The 24951-nt window shown below is 40.5% G+C and overlaps 2 protein-coding genes across 3 annotated transcripts; one reads left to right on the top strand and one right to left on the bottom strand.

Annotated features, from left to right (window-relative positions):
• On the top strand, window positions 1-12652 carry LOC135071694 (FACT complex subunit spt16). Its single transcript, XM_063965469.1, has 18 exons — window positions 1-182; window positions 253-363; window positions 653-814; window positions 1159-1458; window positions 1538-1953; window positions 3153-3297; window positions 3636-3795; window positions 4406-4414; window positions 4895-5134; window positions 5455-5653; window positions 6067-6464; window positions 6952-7165; window positions 9286-9540; window positions 10001-10148; window positions 10637-10769; window positions 11209-11434; window positions 11820-11984; window positions 12429-12652. Exons 1-18 carry the CDS (start codon window positions 114-116, stop codon window positions 12433-12435), a joined length of 3357 nt encoding a protein of 1118 aa, XP_063821539.1. The 5' UTR covers window positions 1-113; the 3' UTR covers window positions 12436-12652.
• Window positions 12646-19226, bottom strand: LOC135071693 (protoheme IX farnesyltransferase, mitochondrial). Of its 2 annotated transcripts, none has more exons than XM_063965467.1 (8): window positions 19072-19226; window positions 16730-16842; window positions 16247-16460; window positions 15653-15848; window positions 15152-15327; window positions 14108-14287; window positions 13429-13563; window positions 12646-13312 (listed from the first exon to the last, which is right to left on the bottom strand). In XM_063965467.1, the coding sequence occupies exons 2-8, from the start codon at window positions 16817-16819 to the stop codon at window positions 13059-13061; spliced, it is 1245 nt and encodes a 414-aa protein (XP_063821537.1). In that variant the 5' UTR covers window positions 16820-16842; window positions 19072-19226; the 3' UTR covers window positions 12646-13058. The 2 variants fall into 2 exon arrangements, with proteins under 2 accessions (XP_063821537.1, XP_063821538.1); XM_063965468.1 differs by lacking the exon at window positions 19072-19226 and adding an exon at window positions 19026-19049.
• Between the last annotated feature and the right edge of the window lie 5725 nt (window positions 19227-24951).

The raw sequence follows: 24951 nt of genomic DNA, 5'->3' as shown, positions 1-24951 counted from the left end.
CCCGCCATTCGTGTTTGCTGTCAATAGCACTAATGTCGTGAATAAAGTTTTGTTCGTTGAGGCGTAATTATCTAGATTATTGATATTAGTTAGGGTTATTATTACTATACACAATGTCTAATATATCTCTTGATAAGGAGACATTTTACCGCCGTATGAAAAGGCTCTATGCAGCGTGGAAGGTAATCCACTTTCAAAGTGTTTCTTCGGCCACATTTTGAATGATTTAACCACGAAATATGTATTTTACAGGCAGCTGCAGCAGATCCAAAGAGCGAAGATGCCTTGGCGAAAGTTGATTGCCTGGTTTCATGTGTCGGAGTTGATGAAGATACCTTGTACAGTAAATCAACAGCTCTACAGGTTTGTTTTTTTGTTATGCCGAAGTTATCTTCAATAGGTACTGTGTAAGCTTTCCTCAGGTCAATAATGTAAGCAATAGACATGTTATCTTTTAAATACTGCTAGCTTTCTCATACATAATGAAATATCTAAGTGTTTTTGGGGTTATAACATGGCTACAAACAGACAATAATCTAATTAATTACCTACACATGTGACAGACATTATTTGTACTGAAAATTAATGATGAAGAAAATATATTTATAGAAATGACTAATTTTAATGTATTTTTCTTATTACCTTTTTTCAGACCTGGTTGTTTGGTTATGAGCTTCCCGATACAATCACAGTGCTCACAGAGCACAGCATGAGTTTCCTCGCCAGCAAAAAGAAAATAGAATTTCTTCGACAAATTGAAAATGGAAAAGATGAGTCTGAACTGCCCCCAGTTAAACTACTTATTCGAGATAGGGTGAGTACTAATTGCCATTATTATTATTGTCATCTTTAAGGTTTAAAAAACATGTAATTTTATGGTCTCATCTTCAGTTGACTACTTGCATAACATTGTCCAGCATAGAAAATGTGATAAACATGCTCTTGAGGCATCTAAAAGTAGGGTTACTTTCTACGACTAGATTCATCAAACAAAAAACATTTGGATTGTACAACATTGTGCAACTGTTATTTATAAATATATCCTGTCAGTCCTAGAATCAACAACCAAATAGATATAGTTTTCTTTAATAAAAGATGTCTGGCACCAAGCTTGTGACTTGTAGATATAAATAAATATTTATTTATTTTCTATTTTAGAATGATAAGGACAAAGAAAACTTTAATAAACTTATACAAGAGATTAAGAAATCAAAATCAGGCAAAAACCTTGGTGTATTTGCCAAAGACAATTATCCTGGTGAATTTTGCGAAAGTTGGAAAGCCGCTATGAAGGCAGAGAAGTTTGAAAATGTTGACATCAGCTCGTCTATAGCTTTACTCATGGCCCCCAAGGAAGACCCGGAAGTTATCACAGTTAAAAAAGCATGCTTGGTCACAGTTGACGTATTCACAAAGTACTTGAAAGATCAAATCATGGAAATTATTGATTCAGATAAGGTAAGTGTATGAAATGGCTTTTCTAGATTGTTTTGGAAATTAACATTGCAGTTGCATTACTTTTACTCTACTTTTGCAGAAAGTAAAACACTCAAAACTAGCAGAAGGTGTAGAAGCAGCGATATCAGACAAAAAATATGTGACAGGAGTAGACACCAGCCAAGTTGACATGTGCTATCCACCAATCATTCAGTCTGGTGGCAACTACAGTCTCAAGTTCAGTGCTGTGTCAGACAAAAACCACTTACACTTTGGGGCAATTGTATGCTCCTTAGGTGCCAGATATAAGTCATACTGCTCAAACATTGTCCGTACATTGCTGGTCAACCCTACAGATGAGGTGCAAAGTAATTACAATTTTCTATTGAATGTGGAAGAAGAAGTGATGAAGCATCTTGTAGCTGGTGCTAAACTGTCATCAGTGTATGAAGCAGGTTTAGAATTAGCAAAAAAAGAAAAGCCTGATTTGGTGGATAACCTAACTAAAACTTTTGGGTAAGTTTTCTTATACAATTTTTTTTTAATTATGTTTAGATTTATTTTCATTTGTAAATAAAATAGGGATGTTTCCTGGGTCAAAAAGCAAGAGTTTTAATTAGTCCGTCAGTTAACTTATCAAAAAATACTCTACACGTATTTTTCACTTTTTCAAACTAATGAAAAGGACAGTGCCAATCCATGTATGGAAGTTGGACCAAGTGCTGCCCAGAATCAAACCATAGTGCATTTTGTTCCTCAGGCCAATACTAATTAGTAAACCGGAGCGCACTGGAATCTATCCCTGGAGTTAAGAGAAAAAAAGAGTTTTGTTTTGAATTATTTACATACAAAATATCATCGATGTATACGTACTACGCTTAAGATTTCGCGATTTTGGCATTAAATAACACTCGCTATGTTGAACTTAACCATACTGCATCCGTTCACCTTACTTTAGTACGACTTCGACATTCGTTATAAGTGATCAAGCGCTGTTGCAGTAGTTTGGTTAGTTGACAGAAAGTAATTATTTCCAAAATGGAGCAAGAAGTTTTAGCTTACAATAACTTTAATAATCGATTGTAATACACAAATAAATTGACTTTTTGCAAGGATAGAGAACTAAAACTTCTTGCTTCATTTTGGAAATAATGAATTTCTGTCAAATTACTAAACAATTAAAACAGCGCTAGATTGTTTATAAAGAATGTCTAAATCGCATCAAAGTAACGTGTACGGATGCTATATGGTTAAGTTCAACATAGCGAATGTTATTTAATGCCACAATCGCGAAATCTGATGCGTAGTACGTATACATCGATGATATATTGTGTGTAAATACTTCAAAACAAAACTCTTTTTTTCTCTTAACTCCAGGGATAGATTTCAGTGCGCTTCGGTTTACACATTAGTATAGGCCTGAAGAACAAAATGCACTATGGGTTGATTCTGGGCAACACTTGGTCCAGACCCTGGCACTATCCTTAAAAGAGATAAAGCGCGCCAAAGTTCATAAGAAGAGGCCCGTGACGTCAACGCGTGCATAAAAGTGCCGCACGTTGTGACGTCGTGCGGAACTTCAACGCACCATAACTATGTAATTATTTGTTAGATTGACAAATAAAAATATATGTGTCCAATATTTTTTGATATTAAACATGACGGACTAAAAAAATTTTTTTAGGAAACTAGCCTATTCATTATAAACTTTGCAGGTTTGCAATGGGTATAGAATTTCGAGAGAGCTCTATAGTTATTGGTCCAAAAACTTCAGTGGTAGCCAAAAAGGGCATGGTGTTCAATATCAACATTGGCCTAGCCAACTTGACTAACAGTGCGGCCACTGAGAAGGAAGGAAAGGTGAGAATCAGACCTATAATCTTTTGTCTTCTCAAATGGCTATGTTATACAGGTGTTAGGTAGATGGGTATATGAGCCGACACTAGCCCATGTTAACATGGGCATATAAATGGTATGGTGAAGTCAGAAATTCGAAATCATCATTTTATTTTTTTTAATTTTCATACAAAACAAATTTTATAAAATCCGATTTGTATGAAAATTAAAATGAAGATATCAATTTTCTGACTTCACCATACCATTTATATGCCCATGTTAACATGGGCTAGTGTCGGCTCATATACCCATTTACCTAACACCCTGTATTGCCAGATATGTCACACAGTAGTTATTTTCAGACGTACGCACTGTTTATCGGTGATACAGTATTGGTAAATGAGGAGCAACCTGCTTCTCTCCTCACACAGTCCAAGAAGAAAATCAAGAACATTGGTATCTTCTTGAAGGACGACGACGAAGAAGAAGAGGAGGAAAAAGAAAATAAGACTGAAATTCTTGGTGAGTGTTTGAGGAAAATCAACATTTTGTTAAAGAGATAAAGTTTAGTTTTGCTTTTCTAAATTTAACGCCTTGTGCGCTTGTATATTTTGCCTATTTTGTAACTTCAAAATGAGGTGTGACACTCATTCTGCTATTGATAATTGCAGTCAATCCTGCTAGCAATAAGGGTAATTATCAATTGTCCTGTAATCTAAAAATCCTGTAATACAGGTATACTAAATACCTAGCATAGGCATCAGACTCACACAAGAATAAACATCAAACGTATCTTATACATTCACTATGTAATTCTGTTCGATTTTTTGTGTGAGTAAAATAAAGATTTATGTATTATTTATTATTAATTAACCATGATTCATCATGTGATTAAGGTGTTTCATGTTGAGACAATCTGACAATGTGTTTTTAATACTTATGTATTTGAAATAATAAGCTTTCCTTCAGCAAGCTAGTAAAGATTCTTCTCTTATTCATTAGCAGAAGCAAGAATTTTAAACTATTTCTTGAGTTTTAGGCCATGTAATAACTGCTCAGTAATAATATTTAATGAAACTGTGTTTTATATTTATGCATTCTTATTTACTTACATGCAATCATGGATGGATAGAAAATGGAGGTGAGTTGGAATGTTTTACTCAAAATGAGCACTAATTGCATGTCAAGTTGATTCCTGTGTTAAAAACTGAAACAATAGCTATTAGTAGTAATTAAGTTTCATTAGTTATAAAAAGGCCTTTCTTATCATTTGGTATTATTTCATTCAAATAACAGATGTATTTATTGATGAAAGAAAGGTTTTTTCATTGCTAATTAATAGATTTAGAATGATAGCATAAATTTTAGCCCCCATAAGAATATCACTTTAGTAGACCCTGAGTGTGGTAACATTTGATTGTTCATGTAGAAGTATTTTGACCAATTCTAAATTAATTTTGTGATAAAATTACAAAAGTGACTTGATAGATAGTTCTTTGGTAGCAGTATTTTAAAAGTAATATTCACACAGTTATAACAACAGTAAATTGCATGCACAAACCCAACTGAATGCCAAAAAGCATTAAGTTGACGGAGTCGTATAATACTGGAGCGATTTCAGGCAGAGGCAAACGGACAGCGGTAATAGAGTCCAAACTCCGTACGGAACACTCTTCCGAAGAGAAGCGTAAGGAGCACCAGAGGGAGTTGGCGATAGCGCTGAATGAGAAAGCTAAAGAACGTTTGGCGAAGCAGTCCAGTGGCAAAGAGGGAGAGAAGATACGAAAGAGCACTGTTTCGTACAAGAGCGTCAGCCAGATGCCCCGCGAGAATGAGGTCAAGGAACTCAAGCTTTATGTTGGTAAGTATACCGTAATATTTCTAAATGTCTTTTATAGTTTTTATAATTTTGAAGTAATCAGAAACTTCACCAACATTCGTCGTCATTGTTGTTTACTTTGATAGCTCTTGAGAAAGTATTTTTCCTCATCACAGAGCAGCAGAGGGTGACTATTGTGACCTTTTTAGATTCGACGCTCTGATGAAAGAAATTGATAGAGAAAACTTACAGTAGTTCCATTAGTGTTCCACTGTTAAATATCCAGAACTTTTGCATAAGATTAATTTTATTAAATATCTGCTAGAATTTGAACTTTTTCTAATCACTTATCATATTTGTAGATCGTAAATACGAGACAGTAATCCTGCCGATATTCGGCGTGCCCGTACCATTCCACATCTCGACCATCAAGAACATCTCTCAGTCGGTGGAGGGCGACTATACGTACCTTCGGATAAACTTCTTCCACCCCGGCGCTACTATGGGCAGGAACGAAGGCGGGAACTACTCGCAACCTGACGCTACCTTCGTGAAGGAAGTGTAAGTATCTTATACACAGACCGGTTTTGGAGATTTTTTTTATCCTTAATCTTGTCCTGTATCTCACCTGATGGTAAGTGATGATCAGGCCGAAGGTGGAAGCGGGCTTCACCCGGATTCCTCAACCACAGAGGAACTGGCTATCTTACCTCTTACTGCCGGAACACAACAATGCTGTTAACATTGTTGTTATGGTGACAGACTTGCAATGTTTCTTGGCAAAATTGTTTCTTAGTCTGGATTCCATAGGGTTTCTTTCTTTGGTCCTGTTGCCAGATCAGCTGGAATCTAATTCAATTGTTTTCTTTTCTATTCATTTCAATCAGTCATTTGGTTATCTGTTGTGTTTTCTCTCGTCATAACTTATGACAATTTGATTTCGCTAATCTTCAAATTAAAATTATCAATTGCAGCACATACCGAAGTACAAACACAAAAGAGCCGGGCGAGATATCACCGCCTTCCGCAAACCTTAACACAGGCTTCCGACTGATCAAGGAAGTTCAGAAGAAGTTCAAAACGCGAGAGGCAGAAGAAAGGGAAAAGGAAGATCTGGTCAAACAAGACACACTCGTCATGTCCCAAAGCAAAGGCAACCCCAAACTCAAAGATCTGTACATTAGACCTAACATCGTCACGAAGAGGATGAGCGGCTCTCTCGAGGCACACACCAATGGCTTCAGGTTCACGTCCGTCAGAGGCGACAAAGTGGACATACTCTATAATAACATCAAGAATGCATTCTTCCAGCCCTGTGATGGGGAGATGATTATACTTTTACATTTCCATTTGAAACACGCTATTATGTTTGGTGAGTGCTTTTTACATTGTGGTAATATTAGTTTCTAGTTTTAGTTTCTGAAACGAATGTATAGTTCCAAAATACTGAACTGTCCTATGCATGACATTGACAGTGGGGCGCCACCGTCAATACCGGATCGCTGGTTCCGATTTTTGCCATGTTGGAAACCATATAGTTGAACGATGGTAGCGCCCCCCTGTCATTGAGTTTGGTGGGACAGTTCAGCGTGGGTCATCTATAACACGAAATTACGTTTTTATTAGCGCGTTTACGTTCCTAAGAGCCGCACATTTTGTCTTATACGTGCTCGGTAACCGAGCATATACTTATCTGCTCGCTATATGAGCTGATATGATAATCTGAAAGACTCATCGTTTCTTCAAAAAATGAATTCGGTAAACCTGCTTCAACTCTAGTGCTCCTTGCACAGTTTAGAAGCATTTAAAAAAGTATTACTGCTCCTTCGCAAAAACTATAACTACCGTATCTTCCCCAGGCAAAAAGAAGCACGTGGACGTGCAATTCTACACAGAAGTGGGTGAGATCACCACCGACCTGGGCAAGCACCAGCACATGCACGACCGCGACGACCTGGCGGCCGAGCAGAGCGAGCGCGAGCTGCGACACAAGCTCAAGGTCGCCTTCAAGAGCTTCTGCGAGCGCGTCGAGAACATGACCAAGCAGGAGGTCGAGTTCGACACGCCCTTCAGGTGGGTGGCTGGTAGAGGCTGCACGGCGCACGCGACCGCCACCTGGCGGCCGAGCAGAGCGAGCGCGAGCTGCGACACAAGCTCAAGGTCGCCTTCAAGAGCTTCTGCGAGCGCGTCGAGAACATGACCAAGCAGGAGGTCGAGTTCGACACGCCCTTCAGGTGGGTGGCTGGTAGAGGCTGCACGGCGCACGCGACCGCCACCTGGCGGCCGAGCAGAGCGAGCGCGAGCTGCGACACAAGCTCAAGGTCGCCTTCAAGAGCTTCTGCGAGCGCGTCGAGAACATGACCAAGCAGGAGGTCGAGTTCGACACGCCCTTCAGGTGGGTGGCTGGTAGAGGCTGCACGGCGCACGCGACCGCCACCTGGCGGCCGAGCAGAGCGAGCGCGAGCTGCGACACAAGCTCAAGGTCGCCTTCAAGAGCTTCTGCGAGCGCGTCGAGAACATGACCAAGCAGGAGGTCGAGTTCGACACGCCCTTCAGGTGGGTGGCTGGTAGAGGCTGCACGGCGCACGCGACCGCCACCTGGCGGCCGAGCAGAGCGAGCGCGAGCTGCGACACAAGCTCAAGGTCGCCTTCAAGAGCTTCTGCGAGCGCGTCGAGAACATGACCAAGCAGGAGGTCGAGTTCGACACGCCCTTCAGGTGGGTGGCTGGTAGAGGCTGCACGGCGCACGCGACCGCCACCTGGCGGCCGAGCAGAGCGAGCGCGAGCTGCGACACAAGCTCAAGGTCGCCTTCAAGAGCTTCTGCGAGCGCGTCGAGAACATGACCAAGCAGGAGGTCGAGTTCGACACGCCCTTCAGGTGGGTGGCTGGTAGAGGCTGCACGGCGCACGCGACCGCCACCTGGCGGCCGAGCAGAGCGAGCGCGAGCTGCGACACAAGCTCAAGGTCGCCTTCAAGAGCTTCTGCGAGCGCGTCGAGAACATGACCAAGCAGGAGGTCGAGTTCGACACGCCCTTCAGGTGGGTGGCTGGTAGAGGCTGCACGGCGCACGCGACCGCCACCTGGCGGCCGAGCAGAGCGAGCGCGAGCTGCGACACAAGCTCAAGGTCGCCTTCAAGAGCTTCTGCGAGCGCGTCGAGAACATGACCAAGCAGGAGGTCGAGTTCGACACGCCCTTCAGGTGGGTGGCTGGTAGAGGCTGCACGGCGCACGCGACCGCCACCTGGCGGCCGAGCAGAGCGAGCGCGAGCTGCGACACAAGCTCAAGGTCGCCTTCAAGAGCTTCTGCGAGCGCGTCGAGAACATGACCAAGCAGGAGGTCGAGTTCGACACGCCCTTCAGGTGGGTGGCTGGTAGAGGCTGCACGGCGCACGCGACCGCCACCTGGCGGCCGAGCAGAGCGAGCGCGAGCTGCGACACAAGCTCAAGGTCGCCTTCAAGAGCTTCTGCGAGCGCGTCGAGAACATGACCAAGCAGGAGGTCGAGTTCGACACGCCCTTCAGGTGGGTGGCTGGTAGAGGCTGCACGGCGCACGCGACCGCCACCTGGCGGCCGAGCAGAGCGAGCGCGAGCTGCGACACAAGCTCAAGGTCGCCTTCAAGAGCTTCTGCGAGCGCGTCGAGAACATGACCAAGCAGGAGGTCGAGTTCGACACGCCCTTCAGGTGGGTGGCTGGTAGAGGATGCACGGCGCACGCGACCGCCACCTGCAGAGCGAACGGAGACCGAGGTTGAGGTCGACTTGGCCTTCAAGTTGGTTCTTACTACCAATTTGAAGGACTTGTCGAACTCGACCTATGATACCACGCGGAGCTGGAGAGATCACGAGCCTTCGGCCGTGTGTCGATACGCGGCCTGCTACGATCACCACTTCACGTGAGCAAATAAGATTCACCACTCGAACCCGAAAACAACTTTTGGCCTGCACGCTCAGATATAAACCCAACCGTATTATATTGACAGTCAAGCCGTAGTATCTGAATATACAGGAATTGTTCAGCGATGGGAACGAGAGGCTGAAACAGGAGAACCTAACCTAACCGGAAAAGTTTAATGTTCAACTATTATGTGTAAAATTGATTTATAATTTACTTACATATGTCACAGTTCCAGCCCTTATCATATTGGCCGTATTCAACATCGCCCACGAACTAAACCATTCAATTTGCTTTTAGAGAGCTGGGTTTCCCCGGAGCGCCGTTCCGCAGCACTGTCCTCTTACAACCCACATCAGGAGCCCTGGTCAACCTAACCGAGTGGCCGCCCTTCGTCATAGCCCTCGAAGACGTGGAGTTGGTGCACTTCGAAAGAGTCCAGTTCCACCTCAAGAACTTCGATATGGTGTTCGTGTTTAAGGACTACGCGAAGAAGGTGGCCATGGTCAATGCGGTGCCTATGAACATGCTGGATCATGTTAAGGAGTGGCTCAAGTGAGTGTTTATTTATTACAAACTTTATTGCGCATGATACAGAGTATAAAGAACTGAATGCAGTCTCATTTTATGGCATTCTTTACCAATCTTTGGGCCAAGCAGAAAATATCGACGAGTATCTTCATAAATAGAACTTTTTAGTACCCATTTGAGCTAATTTCAGATTCTAAGATCAATTTTATTGAAGTTTTATAAATGTCTCATTGCAATGAGGGTTTTCGCGATTGAAAAATCCGCCAGATGGCAATACGTAGACGCGAGGTCCAAATGCTGCATGATTGGTTATTTTTGACATGACATTGACAGATATGTCAAAATCCACCAATCACGCAGCAGTCAGACCCTAAATCCACGTCCCGCCATCTGGCGGATTTTTCAATCGCGAAAACCCTCATTAAATAAAAATTGAACAATCTTTTCCACCTTCTCAGAGGTATACAAATGCTTTCCTTTCCAGCTCCTGCGATATTCGCTACTCAGAAGGTATTCAATCTCTAAACTGGACCAAAGTCATGAAGACAATCACGGACGACATCGAGGGCTTCTTCGACAATGGTGGTTGGTCGTTCTTGGATCCGGAGTCGGATGAAGAAAATGCTGCACAGGTTTGTACAAAACTCATCTACATGCTATATTTAAAGCGCACTTAGTGCCTGAGATATGGTACGGGAGGGGTGACATTGACAGTGGGGCGCCACCGTCAATACCGGATCGCTGGTTCCGATTTTTGCCATGTTGGAAACCATATAGTTGAACGATGGTAGCGCCCCCCTGTCATTGAGTTTGGTGGGACAGTTCAGCGTGGGTCATCTATACAATCTGAAGTCTCACTGACGTTTGATCGTCACAGAAACACTCCTGTGCCGCTCCCATACCTCAGGCACTGAGTTAAGAGCTTGACCTATAAATACAGCAGTTTTTTAATTTCGTCATTGATTAAATGACCCAGAGACTGATGAATGCAAGTGTGTTATATTCTGCAATGTTATTATCATGTCATGTAATCGCTATAGTTCCTTGCCTTTAAACTTCTTTTCTAGAACATTGACTTGGTAGACTTCGCAGATTTTTTTACTTCTTATTTGTCCCACAGCAAGAGGAGGATTCGGAGGAGGAGGATGATGCGTACGAGCCCACGGACGCCGAGTCGGAGGAGGAGTCCGAGGACGACTCCGAGTACGACTCCGAGGCCTCCGACGAGTCCGACGCCTCTGGGGACAGTGAGGGTACGTTACAACACTGGAACGCTACAATCACTTGCCATTTTAAAACTGCTCTTGTTCTTGAAATAAGTCAAACGGTAATGTTGTAGGTGTTCGTGAAATAAGTCAAGCATCTGGTGTTAAGTTTCATCAACCCAGTGCCACCTGGGTTAAAAACTGCTGAAGCGATGTTTCCATGCATTTTTACAGCTTTCACTTCGGGCTACACTTCTCACATCCACGACATGCTTATGGTTGTCAGTTTGATTCAAATCGCCGCATTTACAGATCTCGATTGATGCCCAGCATCTATTTATTCCATTACTCCTTATCATGATTAGGAATGACATGAACAACGCATGCTTTGAAGTTTGAACGACTTGTAAGGCGCTAGTGCTGCCTTCTAGCGCCAGAATATAAAGCTAAAATATAGCTTCTTCTAATTCTCCCCTCCCCATTCCAGAAGAGGACGAAGAGTCTGGCAAGGACTGGTCGGACTTGGAGCGTGAAGCCGCTGAAGAGGACAAGAAAGAGCGTGGCTACGAGCGCGAGGACTTCGACAGCGCTTCGAAGCGCAAGGCCGGCCGCGACCGCCCGCGCTACGACGACGACCGCAAGAAGCACAAGCACGACAAATCACACGCGCACAAGCCCTCGAGTCACAAGAGCCCGTCTAAACATAGCAGCAGGTGACTGTACTGGCTAGGGCTGCAAATTAATTTATGTACGCCAAAAGTGAAACAACAAAAATGGCCGCCTGCTCTAGTAGTTTGCACACCGGACTACTATGCGAGACACCGCGCATTATTATTATATTTGTAAGCCTTTGGTTTGTTTGAGACTAAAAACGACGTATTATCAACATCAATTCACTAAGAAAAAGCTACACTACACATAACATGCCTCTTATTAAGTGGGTTCCGTATGTCATTATAACTGCATAGCTCGCACCTAAACCGTGACTAAAGTGACCCGAGTTTCTTGAGCTGGTTCATCTCAGAATTAGCCAATTAATCGTCCCGAAGCAGTGATAGGTAGTGCAATTAATTGACTTAAAAATTACCTTCTTTACAGCAGTCCGTCGAAGAACCGCGACAAGCACCACAAGTCGTCCCACCACTCCGAGAAGTCGTCGCACAGCAAGTCTAACGGCGACCACAAGAAGCACTCGGACCGCAAGTCGCACAAGCGCTCGCGCGACGACAGCCGCGACCACGAGCGCAGCTCCAAGAAGCCCAGGTCGGTACCAGACCAGTATTTAGCATAAATACAACTGGTGTGATAAACCTTTAAATTGTCTTACTATAAGATGATAATTCAGGAAGCTGACAATAGTGACAGAGTTTCTTGCGCTGCTTCTTCTCAGCACTGGCCCATTTGTTGTCCTGAAGCAGTGGTAGGGTTAATACTGGGACATGTAAAAGTACTTTTTTTAAGCCTATTTTCAGAAATAAATGAGTTTTATGAGTTTTTTAGCTTCCTAATCTAGACAACAGCACAAATAAGATGCCAGTGTTATTTTGATGTTCTATTCCGTACATTTTTTACTATCTATCAAGTGCTTCGCAGCTATCTTCGTTCTTGGCATTACTAACTGGCTATGTCAAATTCTTCAAACGCAAGTCATAATTTTTTATGTTTTCTGTAACATTACAAAAAGCTATAACATAATTTTTGTTGCAGGAAATAAATTAAGAATCAACATTATTTTGGAGTTAAACGGGTTCCCCTGGCACGCGGCTCGCGACTTCGGTTTTAAGTTTAGATACACCTGCCCAGTGTCCGTCTGCATAATGTTCAAAATCTGATAGCCTGTATGTTCTTTGTATGTATGTAGATTATTTTCAATTCCATCGATAAATGAATGTAATTAAATAGCAACACAAAAATAAACATAAGATTTATTATTTGGAAATTTCATTTATTCCTGTGTCATAATAAGTTAAAGGAACTACTCATTCAACAAAGTTAGCGATATAACAACTGAATACGCTTTTATGTCCACAAAACAAAGAATAGTAAAAGATACAAGCAATAAAAACTAATTATTCTATGCAGGAATGCATAAGTATTACAGCAGTGTACCGAAATCAAATGGAGAGCAATATTAATATCAAATAAAGAGTAATTCTATGCCATAGAACTACAATACTAAGTACAAAAAAAAGTTTCTTTGTCCTGTGGATATAACAAAAATCTCGCGGTTAACTGATTGATAACTTACATCACAATCTAATTGAATCACATAATTAAATTGTACATTATTTACAACAAAAATACTATATCTACGTCCACGTAGATTGTTAAAAGCTATCAGTTTTCTGTTGATTGCTCTGTCTCCTGAGCGGCGACTACAGGTCCTCGCGGCAATACTGATATCCTCTTGGATTCCGGCAACTTACTGACGTCCAGCGCCTTCGACGGATCCTTTTGCTCCTGTGTGTCGCTCGAGCTCAAATACTTCTTATTGACTAGCATAAGTAACATAAGCGCGGGCAAGTGTATTAGAGAGAATCTAAATAGCTTTCTGGAACTCCCACTATCTGATTTCTTGTAGAATTCCCATGCTGAAACAAAAATAACATGAATGATCAATTAATTGAATATAGCCTTGAAAACATATAATTCAATGCATATTTTCCTCATAACAAACTTGGAGTGTGTGGTTAGATTAGAAACTTACCTAAGTACATAAAATAAATATTTAACGGGAGCGATTCGAGCGCAAACCACTTGTTCGTCACTTCAAGGTACGGCGACGCGAGACAGATTCCTGTGATGATCCCGGTATGTCTGAGCGCCACTCTTCTGCATAAAGCTGAAAAATATTGATCAATGTAATATTCTTATTTTCTTTTATTAACAATGAACCTGTGTAACTAATGAATCTATTTTCTGCAATTGCCTGCTGATCATGATTTTTAACATAATCAGGGATGTTACACCCTAACGTTGTTTACGTATTTTCTAAATTATCTGTTACTTGTAGTCTGAGCTGTAGCTCAGACTACAAGTAACAATAGCTGCAGCTCAAGCTGACATCTCGTTTTGCGCGAGAGACCGTTAGACCAACGATCTGGTGAAGGTGAAGGACGCTGGTGCGGGCACAGCAAGACCAGTCGTGTCGTGGAAATCTTTGAGGGAGGCGTTTGTCCTACAGTGGACGACGTCATTAGGGTGAAACGAGTATTTTTTTTATGTGACAGGAGGCAATCGAGCAGACGGATCACTTGATGGTAAGTGATTACCGTCGCCCATAGACACCCGCAGACCCAGGGGCGTTACAGGTGCGTTGCCGGCCTTTAAGGTGAAGATACGCTCTCTTCTTGAAGGTTGTTAAAACTAAATACTCATGTACGTACCAGGGTCAGTGACCGCCATCATCCGGTACCCGGCGCGCGAGTAGTCGGGCCGCAGGTTCCAGGACAGCGCGTTGAAGTGCGGGAACTGCCACGAGTACAGCAGCCCGCCCAGCACCGCCGCGCCCGCGTCGAGTCCGCCCGCGCACCCCGCCCAGCCCATCAGGGGCGGGATCGCGCCCACTGGGAGAATATAGGGGTAGTGTGAAAAGATGTTTAGACAGGCTTATTCCACTATTGTAAAAGTGCTTTTTAAAAGCCTATTTGCAAAAATAAACGAATTTTATTTTATTTTATTCCCCGTTGACAATCCCCGTCAACGGGGATTAGTGAACAAAAAGTTCATTAATCCCCGTTATAATAGGATTTTATTTTGATTTTATAAGTTCCAATTGGCGTTAACGGGGAATAGTGAACAAAAAGTTCGCAGGCCTAACAACGGCGGGATCGCGCCCACTGGCAGAGTATTGGGTTAGGGATAGTGTGAAACCAGTGTTTAGACGTTGTAATAACTATTTATTAGTCTAAACAAATAAAGAAATTTTGACTTTGACTTTAGACAAAGGCAAAAAAAAACGCAAGCGGCGGGATCGCGCTTAGACTAAGCGCAGAGCACCGACTTTTAGTTGGCCGATATTTGGGCCCGATTTTAATTTGTATGAAGAATCGGCCAAATCCGATCGGCGTAATGTGCGCACTTCCATACATGCCCATACTGATCAACTGCCGGACTTAGCTATCGGCCGACGAAAAATCGATGGTCTGCGTCTAGGCTTACTGGTATAGTCCCTATACCATACCAGTAAGCCTAGACTAGATCATGTGAAACGAAAAAGACACATTAAAAACTGTGACCAGCTAACAGCGCGACGGAATCATGATCACGTCTTGATAGAGACAGTATAAAAGAGTTAAATTTACTTGTGTGTTTAGATTTAGTGTAGGCTGTGTAGGTACATGATTACATTGAGGTAAATAGTATCGATTCAAATGTCACCCTAGATTAATTTCAGTAATGATTCAAAGGCGACTCATCCGTTTACTTACCCACAGAGCCCAACCATGTGTTCAGAATCGACATCCTCTTCATAGGAGTATAGACTGAAGTATAAAGGATAAGGTTTCCAGCCCCTAATGCAGCCGTCAGCGGGTTCACGCCAAAATACAAGAGGCCCAGGCCTGTCGCACTGGTCGCCGCCGCGAAGCCGATAGCATGCGATGGCCTGTAATCCACAAATTGAGACATTTAATATTAAATTTCTTATAAAACATGTATTTAAAACTGAAAGCAAACCAATAAATCTTGTTATTCTTATTTATTCAACTATTTTATAGTTAAGTTCCATCTTAATCTCATCTCATGGACTGACTGATGTACATTGTAGTCTAGCCAATATGAGAAGTTTATAATTTCAGGACAGAAGTTTAAATCTTTTAAAGTAAAGACATCTGAAATTGGCAGGGTGAGTGTGTAATAATGTAATTCATAAAACTTTGACTTCATTTGCATACTTAACAATCACACTGCAAGGACAAAACTTCACTTACTCTAGCAATCCTTTCACAAGGACGCGGTTCTTGGTGCGCGACATTTGCGCGTCGAAGGGCACTTCGTGGTATTGGTTGATGGAGTTGGCGGCGGCGGATACCAGGCCAGTCCCCGCGGCGGTTAGCAAGAATGTCGTCAACTCGAAGGGAGCCGGAGCCAGCGCATAGCCGGCCATGGACGTCATTACCACGAGAGCTGAACGAATGTGTGAAAATTAAATTCCAATTCATCTGAATTCAAATTGAGGGGTTCTTTTCAGCACAGCTGTGGGAGTTCTTTGCTGATTCTAAACAGCAATAAAAACCACAAACTTCTTAAAGATAAAAATAAATAAGATAGCTCACAGAGAAGTCGAGTCTAAGAAGAATGAACACAGGAAAAAATTATTACATTACACTTTGAATACACAATTTTACACAAAAAGTAAAAAATTTATAAATAAGTTTTGTGAACACCACAACTAGGAATTTAACTTGTAAAGTTATCAACCAAAATATTAATGCATTCACAATATAAAATATGAACTTATCAAAGTAATGGAGTAAGTACATCATAGGTACTTTTGATATTGAAAAAACATCAATCACACTTACAAGTCAACCGAAATTTGGACAGCATCATACAATACTGTCCCAAATTGTTCTTTCTGTCCAGGGACGGGGTTTCCTTCCACACCCGATTATCCTGCGGCACATTTTTGCCTTTTTTAGTGCTGGTGGGCGTCTGGCTAAGGGTGGTGACAGGCAACTGACTTTTCCAACAACTTGTAGTTGATATTCGTGCAAGCTGCTGGGTAAGGGTTCCATTCTGTTGATATTAAAGTTTAGTAATAAGACAGAACCAAAACTTTTGTATAAATCAACATATTTATTAAATAATTAGATAAAAGACTCAGTAGTAGCATAAATGCATAAGACTGCATGGTAAACAAGTAATGGTACTTTAAACAATAAATTCCAAACCTTGTTGCACAATGTTTTTAAATTCACTGTCAATCACTGTGTACCTTAACCATAATACAATAGGTAATTTGCAGGTATTTCAATGAGTTATTAATCATATTAGAAGATAATTACCCCTATTTTTAGCAGCACAGATCTGGTGGACATGCCCATAGCACCATGTTTGAGGCAAAATGTGCATTGAAGCACTTTGATGTAAGACATAGTGGTATCTTTAAGTCATCATCCTGAAAATTAGGCATACAGCCACAATGTTAACATGATAAGATCGTGCTTGATGAAAATGACATGCTTTGACTATAAAACTATTAAAGTAATTGATTTGTAATTTTAAAATGTTGGCTGGTAAACACGAGAATAATTCCATTTACACAAATCAAATATCCGAAAAGGTTTCAGTAAAAAATAAGCACCAAGTTACATAATAATGTAAATGTTTTGATAGAACACAAACACGTAAACCACAGATTAGAGAGTATGTCTAAAGACAGATAGGAAACGGCCCTAGTATTGGTTTATACGATAAACAAACTGGTACCGAGCTAGATTGTCCAGTAGGTGGCGCTGAATACAATATGGCGTCTGCCGCCCACAGATTAAATATACCTGTCATACTTTTTTATGATCCGTTCCTTTTCATGTATTGCGGTTAAAAATAAAACTATTGAAGTATCAAATGAAACTTTATTGATGAAATATAACATGAAATATTTTGTTTACGAAAATCAATAAGCATTAAAACTATTGGATTTTAAAAGATTACAGTTACTGTTGTGATTACAGTAGGTACATTGTTTTAGTTTTTACATAATGTACTCACGGCTTGACATTTGTATGTAACTCATACAAAATAAGTTGCGTTATGACTTATAGTAAAATAGTTTTTAATGTTCTCCATAAATTCACACGTTCACTCTCACTTTGGTTCTGTCCAATCCAATAGCCACTGTAAGCAGGCCAGATCTACACGTTTCTCACCACCTGTAAAATATATGAAATATTTGTAAATTAAGAGCAAAAAGATGCGCATGTCACCGTAAGACTGTAATCTCCTACATCATCTACATTCTACACTAATATTATAAAGAGTACAGCAGATAAACAAGTGATCTGTCTTATCTACCATACCTATCTTACTGTCTGTTTTGTTTCTAGATTTGCACTACTTTGTTAAATAAAATTAATTTACCTTGTCAAATGTGTACTTGTCAATCAATTACATGTACATTCACAGAATCTGGATTCCACCAATCTGTAATTAAATAATTAACTTTTATTTGATCCTAGTCGAAAAGCGTCAGAGGATAGTGTTAGAATCATTTTGAGGGTGTTTTAAATTTTAAAGGTACTTACCAAATGTTCTTATCAACAGAAGTTAATATTCATCTAATACAAATCTTCCTAATTTAATGCATTTATGTCATGGCATAACTTGCAAATGATATGAGTTCATCGTTTGTAATCAAGCATTCTTGGTCTGGTTTTATTACTTATATAGGTTTCTTCTAAACTTATTTGAATAGGAAGTAAAGGTTGGTTCATCTGGATTTTAAGTAACAGTTGACAATAATGATCAGCACCGGTGATTCCATAGCAAGCACTTTTATTGTAATTGCAGCTTAACACCTTATAAGTTTGATATTAACCTGAAACAAATAGGTACTTAGATTCACTGTATAAAACACGTATCATCATTCACTGTGTCCTGCAATCTATGCCTGCAATGTACCTACGTGTATTGTATTTTGGGTCCAAACTCCAAAGTATGTTGTTACTCCATGAAACGATCCATATTTAGTTTCCATTGATTTAAATGGAGTTATGAATGATATTGTAATGAAGATTTAATCCTTTGTGTGGTTCAATACTTGATAAAACATGATGTTGCTGCAAGCTGCAATAACCTTTCTCGAGTGGATATCTTACTTGAGAGAAATTTCTTCTTAAAACAAACATTAATCCAACTGGCAATCCATGCACATGTAGTTCTTATTAATATTGATTGAGAAATTATTGATTTTAGATAAAATTTGTTTAAAGAAAAACACGTTTTTTCGATGAAAATTTTTGACGTTTTTTTTTTTTAATAATGTCACAGTTGCAGACTTGAGACGGAACTAAATTGATTAAAGTGAAAATTACGACTTTGAATTAATATACTTTTAAATAAACATTTCATTTATAGAATGCAAATAGATTCAATAAAATAATTTATAAATAAAAGTTGAAGTTGTAATTCGAAAATGTTTACTAACTTGATTCCAGACACGCAAAAGACCATTGCCATTGTCGCATAAAGGACAACTATAAAAAAAGTCACTTCCTCTCGGAACTGTCAAAAAAATTCACTCTCTATAGAGCTGTCAAACTCTATGGCGTTTCCACCCCGTGACGTAAACCTGGGATGTACAAGTGTATGAAAATTGTAAACTTGAAAAAACCACACTATCACGCACCTATGAAATTTAACTTAATATAAATAAATATAAACGTCGAATAATATCACACCACTATAAAAAAATGCAATAAACAGGATAATTCAAAATATTGAGAGGTTTTTTTTCAGATAACCCCGTCTGAAAGACGTCGACTTCACAAGTGACGTTTTACTTTATTTTAACCCTCTAACCCTAAAATGTTCAATGGTTCTAGCGGAAAAAGATAAATAAAGTTTCTTGTCTTGTTTATAACCATAGCATTAAAATTGCAGAGAATCAATACTTTTTATTTGCATATGGCAATAATAATGTGACATAAATATGTTGCCAAATTAGTGAGATATTACGTTTTTTGGGGTAATTTTTAAGGGTAGAAGGTACGGAGATTTTGGTCTTGTTGGAATAGTCGTACAGTCGTACTAGAAAAGTAATAGTTTATAATACGAATTATTGCGCAATTAGTATTGATTATTAGATTTGTATTATAGAATTAAAAAAACGTATTTTTGTGAATAGGCCAATTTTTATATTCTCTTAACAAAAACTTGAAGAATATAAGCCTTTGATCATCAAGTTTTTTAAAATCTTATACGAATTCACACAAGATTCTATAAACTTTGAATTCTTCATTCTTCCTCCTCGGCTGAACGTTGCCGCGTTGTGCCAATAGCCATTAATGAATAGATTTCAGCTGCTAGAAATCCACTTAATTCTTTATTTTCTTTAAGACACTTTCGCTTCATCGCTATATGGTCGGTAGCATAATTTCTTTGCAATCATTCGTATTTAAAAATAAAATATTGTTTGGCTAAGATTAGATCTTCCCAAACTTGTTCTATTGTGACGCCCCTTTGGAGTTTGCAATGAGGATCAGTACTGTTGTAGAAAATTCAATAAAACTAGTATATACGTTAATCTTTAAGACATAAGAAAGATATATCTTTTTGAATTATCCAAATCGGACCATTACTTACGAAGATATTAAGTAATAAACAGGCCGTTTTTGCCGCTAAAAGTCAACGTACGCAAGGCCGCGTGACGTCACTATATCCGAATCGAGCGCAGCCGGCGTACTATTGGGATGGAAAATATTTTTTTCCGGCTAAACTATCAGTTTTAGAAAAAAACTTTTAATAACATTTATTCTTCAAAATAAAGTAACCTATCGACCAGTAATTTTTAAAAATAAAAATTGTGAAAAATAAGTATTGCTATGTCCAAAAACCAAATTTTCATAGGATTCGATGCAATGCGGAGACGCGGTTGGGGTGAGTGTAACTTAATGATTGTTTGTATTGAACATAATAATACATAATATGATGCTAATACCCAGTTTCTGGCCTGGGGGGGGGGGGGGGGGGAATAAGTCATACCCAGCTTATTGATTGATTTTGTACTACACTTTTTGCTGAAAGCCAGTTATTGTTTTGAAATTAATTTGTGATTGATTGACACCTTACCTAAATTTTACAGTATTTAAAAAAATTAGAAACTGCTCTACTTTCTACACAATACAATATAATAAGTAGAAGGACGACGAATTTTTAAAATTATTATTGGTTACATAATGGTGTCAATTAACCCACGAAGAACTTGGTGGGAGGGGGGAGAGGCAAGTCATACCCAGTTTCTGGCCTGGGGGGGGGGGGGGGGTAAGTAATACCCAGCTTCCGGCCGAGGGGGAGTCATACCTAGCTTATGCTTATGGACTGGGGGGAGGGGCTAGCCTTACCCAGCTTATGGCCTGGGGGAGGGGGGGGGGGGTCAAGTCATACCCAGTTTCTGGCATTTCTGGCATGGGGGGGGTGTCATACCCAGCTTCTGGCCGAAGGGGAGTCATATCCAGCTTATGCTTATGGCCTGGGGGTAGGGGCAAGCCTTACCTAGCTTCTGGCCTGGGGGGAGGGGGAGGGGTCAAGTCATAACCAGTTTCGGGCCGGGGGGGGGGGGGGGGGGGGGGTAAATCATACCCAACTTCTGGCCGAGGGGGAAGTCATGCCCAGCTTATGACCTGGGGAGAGGAGAGGGGCGGGGTAGTCGTACCCAGCTTCTAGGCTAAGATTAAATAGATTTCCAGCACGAAGCGGCTGTCCTTTCCTGCAGCAGCTGGCCCGCCCATGGGAACGGCGAATAGATAGGTAGGTGCGTAGGTTTAACTCAGAAAAACTAAATAACAGGTAGGTATTGCGTGTACATCGAAATTATTTTCATAGCAATGTCTTGTAGCCTAGGCAGAGTGTATCTGCCTCAGCTATACCTTATTGTTAGAAGTAAATAAATTAATACTTATACATTTTTATATTTTACTTGGAAGAAGATATGACTCTAACAACACTTATGAACACTTTATTTTAATAAATCGCCAAATATACCACCGCGGAGACCCCAATCGCGTCTCTGCGTGCCATTGAATCGTATGAGCGTATGGATTTTTTGCGTTATTTTTCACAATTTCTATTTTTAAAAATTACCTATCGATAGCTTACTTTATTCTGATGAATAAATGTCATTACAAGTTTTTCTCTAAAACTGATAATTTGGCTAGAAAAAAATATTTTCTATCCACGCAGTACGCCGGCAGCGTTCGGATCGGATATAATGACGTCATCGTCCCCGCGCCGGGCGGTCAGTGAACTTTTTTAGTAATTTGGCCATAACTTCGTCAATTTTTGTCGAAGAACATATTGAAACTACACAATGGCGGATAACAGACTGCATTTATTTTATTTCTTTTCCATATTTAAACAGGTTACAGAAGCTATGACACTAGGTGGCGCTAGTTTAATTCGTTACACTTATAACACTCTCTCCTAACGAAATAAACTAAATACTGTTCCAACTAAAACATAAAACAGAACAATATTCCTTGGAACAATCTTAAACTTCTGATATGCCCATTAAATCTTGACTATGGTAGCATTATCTGGCCTATCCACTAGTGTCCAAGTGCCATTATCATCGAAAGACTTCAACTCATCTTGAATTGCACTTTTCCACTGCTCTTTTTCAGGTCCATTCATGACTTCATCTAATGAAATTTGTTCCCCTGTCACTTCCTCCACGCACATATTAGCAAATGTGAATCGATCTGGTTTTCTTCTTACACGTTTTTCTGGAACATTCTCCACATCTGGCTGTGTAGTGACATGAGTTTCCTCGGGGCTCATAGTGTCATGAAAACTGGTGTCAGACTCACTTGAATCTGGAACATAAGTTGGATCACTTACATTATGTCCTTCAACATCTGTGACATCTGTCTGACTGCCCAGAGTTTGGTCTTGAGAGTGGTCTAATCCTTGGTTATCTTCACTATTCTTTACTGGCAGATTGCTGGTTGTGTTATCCTCGTCCTTCATGTTCTCATTAGAGTTCTCCATGACCACAACATCTCTGGCAATAACTATTTTCCGCTGATCTAGATTGTATAAGCGATAGCCTTTTGTGTTTTCCGAATAGCCAACTAGGATCATCTTGTTTGCTTTCTTATCCCATTTACTGCGCTTCTCTTTCGGAACATGGACCATTACTGGACTACCGAAAATTCGCAGGTGACTCAGATTCGGTTTTCTGCCCGTCCATACTTCAAAAGGTGTAACATCGCGTTCCAATCCTGCTGCTGGTGATCTATTTTTTATATAAACTGCTGTGTTAACAGCTTCAGCCCAAAACTTTTTCTCTAACTGAGCATCAAAAAGTAGACATCTGGCTTTTTCAATAATAGATCTATTGTATCGTTCTGATACACCATTTTGCTCCGGAGTGTATGCATTTGTCTTCTGATGAACTATGCCACTTTGCTTCAAGTATTCCTCCATCTCAGTTGAGCAGAATTCACCTCCATTGTCAGATCTTAGAACCTTTATCTTCCTGGATTTCTGGTTTTCTACTAACGTCTTGAATTCCTTGAAGTATCTGAATGTCTGATGTTTTGACTGTAGAAAGTAGACAAAGCACATTCTGCTATAGTCATCTACAAATAGCAACATGTATCTGGCCATTCCGAGCGAACTGTTCTCCATTGGTCCACAAAGGTCTGTGTGAACCAAGTCCAGCACATTCTGACTTTTGCTTTCACTCATAGGAAACGGGAGCCTTGTTTGCTTGCCCTCGCAGCAAATTGTGCAACTGGATTTGTCAATTTCGCTTTTCTCTTGGAATGTCACGCCGTCAACCACTCCATTCTTCATTTTGCCAAGGTCTTTTGAGTTTATGTGACCTAGCCGCCTGTGCCATGTAGTTACTGATGTTTTTACTGTCGCTGCCAAAACTTGCTGTGACCTTGCTATGTTCAATTTATAGACATTGTTCTCTAACTTTGCTTCACCAATGCATTCATTCTGTGAGTTGTAGATAAAACAGCCTTTCTTGTTGAAAACCACTCTGTTTCCACTCGCGATGATTCTACTCACAGACAGCAAATTAGCGGTGAGGTTAGGAACACATAAGACATTCTTTACATTTACTTCATACTGCTTGTTTCCTACTGCAGTCGTAATCTGTAAGTCTCCTGAACATATTACTTGCACACTGGTCTGATTTGCCACAAGTATTTCTTTGGTTTTCGGCTCATACGAAACATTCGACAACATCTTCTCGTTTGATACTAGGTGAGTACTCGCGCCGGAATCCACATACCAGTCATTCTGACTGAATTGACTTGTCAAGAAAACGGCACTAAATGCATTCAAATTTGCTTTCCCTGCTGTACACTGGCTCTTGAAATGTCCAATCTGTTTACATTTGTAACAACGAATCTTTGAAGATTTGTTTACATTATTGACATTGACAGAATTGACATTTTGCGTTTCATTACTTCTTCGATAATTTGAATTACCGTAACTGCCATTTTGACTTTGTCGCTTTGAGGAATTTCTTGCAATGAATGCACCTTCTGTTTTCACCTCAATATCCGTGCCCATATCTAAAAGCTTCGTCTTTATCGCATCAGCACACAGCTTCATCCCCGAGTGTTCGATCGCCATGATCATCGGACTGTACTTCTCTGGGAGACCCGCTAACAGCAAAGAGCCTACCCACTCGTCACTGATATCGAAACCAGTCCCCTTTAGCTTCTGTGCTGTTTCTACTAGCTGTGTAACATAACTAGTCATGGAATCACACGTCTCCAAGCGAATTGAGATCAGATTTCGCAGTAGATTGATCTTGCGTGTGTAGCCGGAGTCGTCAAACAGTGACTTCAATTTGTTCCACACTTTCAGCACTGTACTTTCCCCTTTAATGTGTACGTAAAGGGTGGGATCGATGGTCATGATCATCTTCGCTCTGGCTTTTCTGTCATTCTGTTCATCTAGCACTTCTTTACTAGACAAATCGACGCCTTCGAGGATCATAAAATTTTCAACTGCAAATGCCCAGTCGTCAAAATTCTCACGCCCTTTCAGTTTAGGAACGTTTACTGAGTAATTTCCTGACATTTTACTACTGAACACTGCGAAAATACTTGATAAAAACGGATAAAAACGGGTCTGGGCCCATAACCTATTGAAACTACACAATGGCGGATAACAGACTGCATTTATTTTATTTCTTTTCCATATTTAAACAGGTTACAGAAGCTATGACACTAGGTGGCGCTAGTTTAATTCGTTACACTTATAACAGAACAAAAATTTTTGCACTGTGTATTAAGGATTTCTTAGCCCTATAAATCTGCATTCACAGCTAAAAATCGAAATGATCCTCATTGGAAGATAAAGGGAAAAACCTGGAAAATAATTTTGTTAGTTATTAAGAACGAAAAGAAAATATAAGGACGAAAGAAATATTTGTTTTTCTTTGTTGAATGGTCACTAATTAGAAGGACGTGTATACTTTTCTGAGTAAAGCCTCTCAAAACGAGGCTCAAGTTTAATTAAAAGGACGTGTATACTTTTCTGA

The sequence above is a fragment of the Ostrinia nubilalis genome, chromosome 5 (genome assembly GCF_963855985.1).
Source record: "Ostrinia nubilalis chromosome 5, ilOstNubi1.1, whole genome shotgun sequence".
Lineage (NCBI taxonomy): Eukaryota > Metazoa > Arthropoda > Insecta > Lepidoptera > Crambidae > Ostrinia > Ostrinia nubilalis.
This window is presented reverse-complemented; position numbering and strand designations above follow the sequence as displayed.

Coding starts and splice junctions, on each gene's coding strand:
- LOC135071694 (XM_063965469.1), top strand. CDS start 114: ATGTCTAATATATCTCTTGATAAGGAGACATTTTACCGCCGTATGAAA. Junction 5,135..5,454: donor GGAACTCAAGCTTTATGTTG/GTAAGTATACCG, acceptor TCATATTTGTAG/ATCGTAAATACGAGACAGTA. Junction 10,149..10,636: donor ATGAAGAAAATGCTGCACAG/GTTTGTACAAAA, acceptor TTTGTCCCACAG/CAAGAGGAGGATTCGGAGGA.
- LOC135071693 (XM_063965467.1), bottom strand. CDS start 16,819: ATGTCTTACATCAAAGTGCTTCAATGCACATTTTGCCTCAAACATGGT. Junction 14,288..15,151: donor CACATGGTTGGGCTCTGTGG/GTAAGTAAACGG, acceptor ATATTCTCCCAG/TGGGCGCGATCCCGCCCCTG. Junction 13,313..13,428: donor TATTTATTTTATGTACTTAG/GTAAGTTTCTAA, acceptor TTTTTGTTTCAG/CATGGGAATTCTACAAGAAA.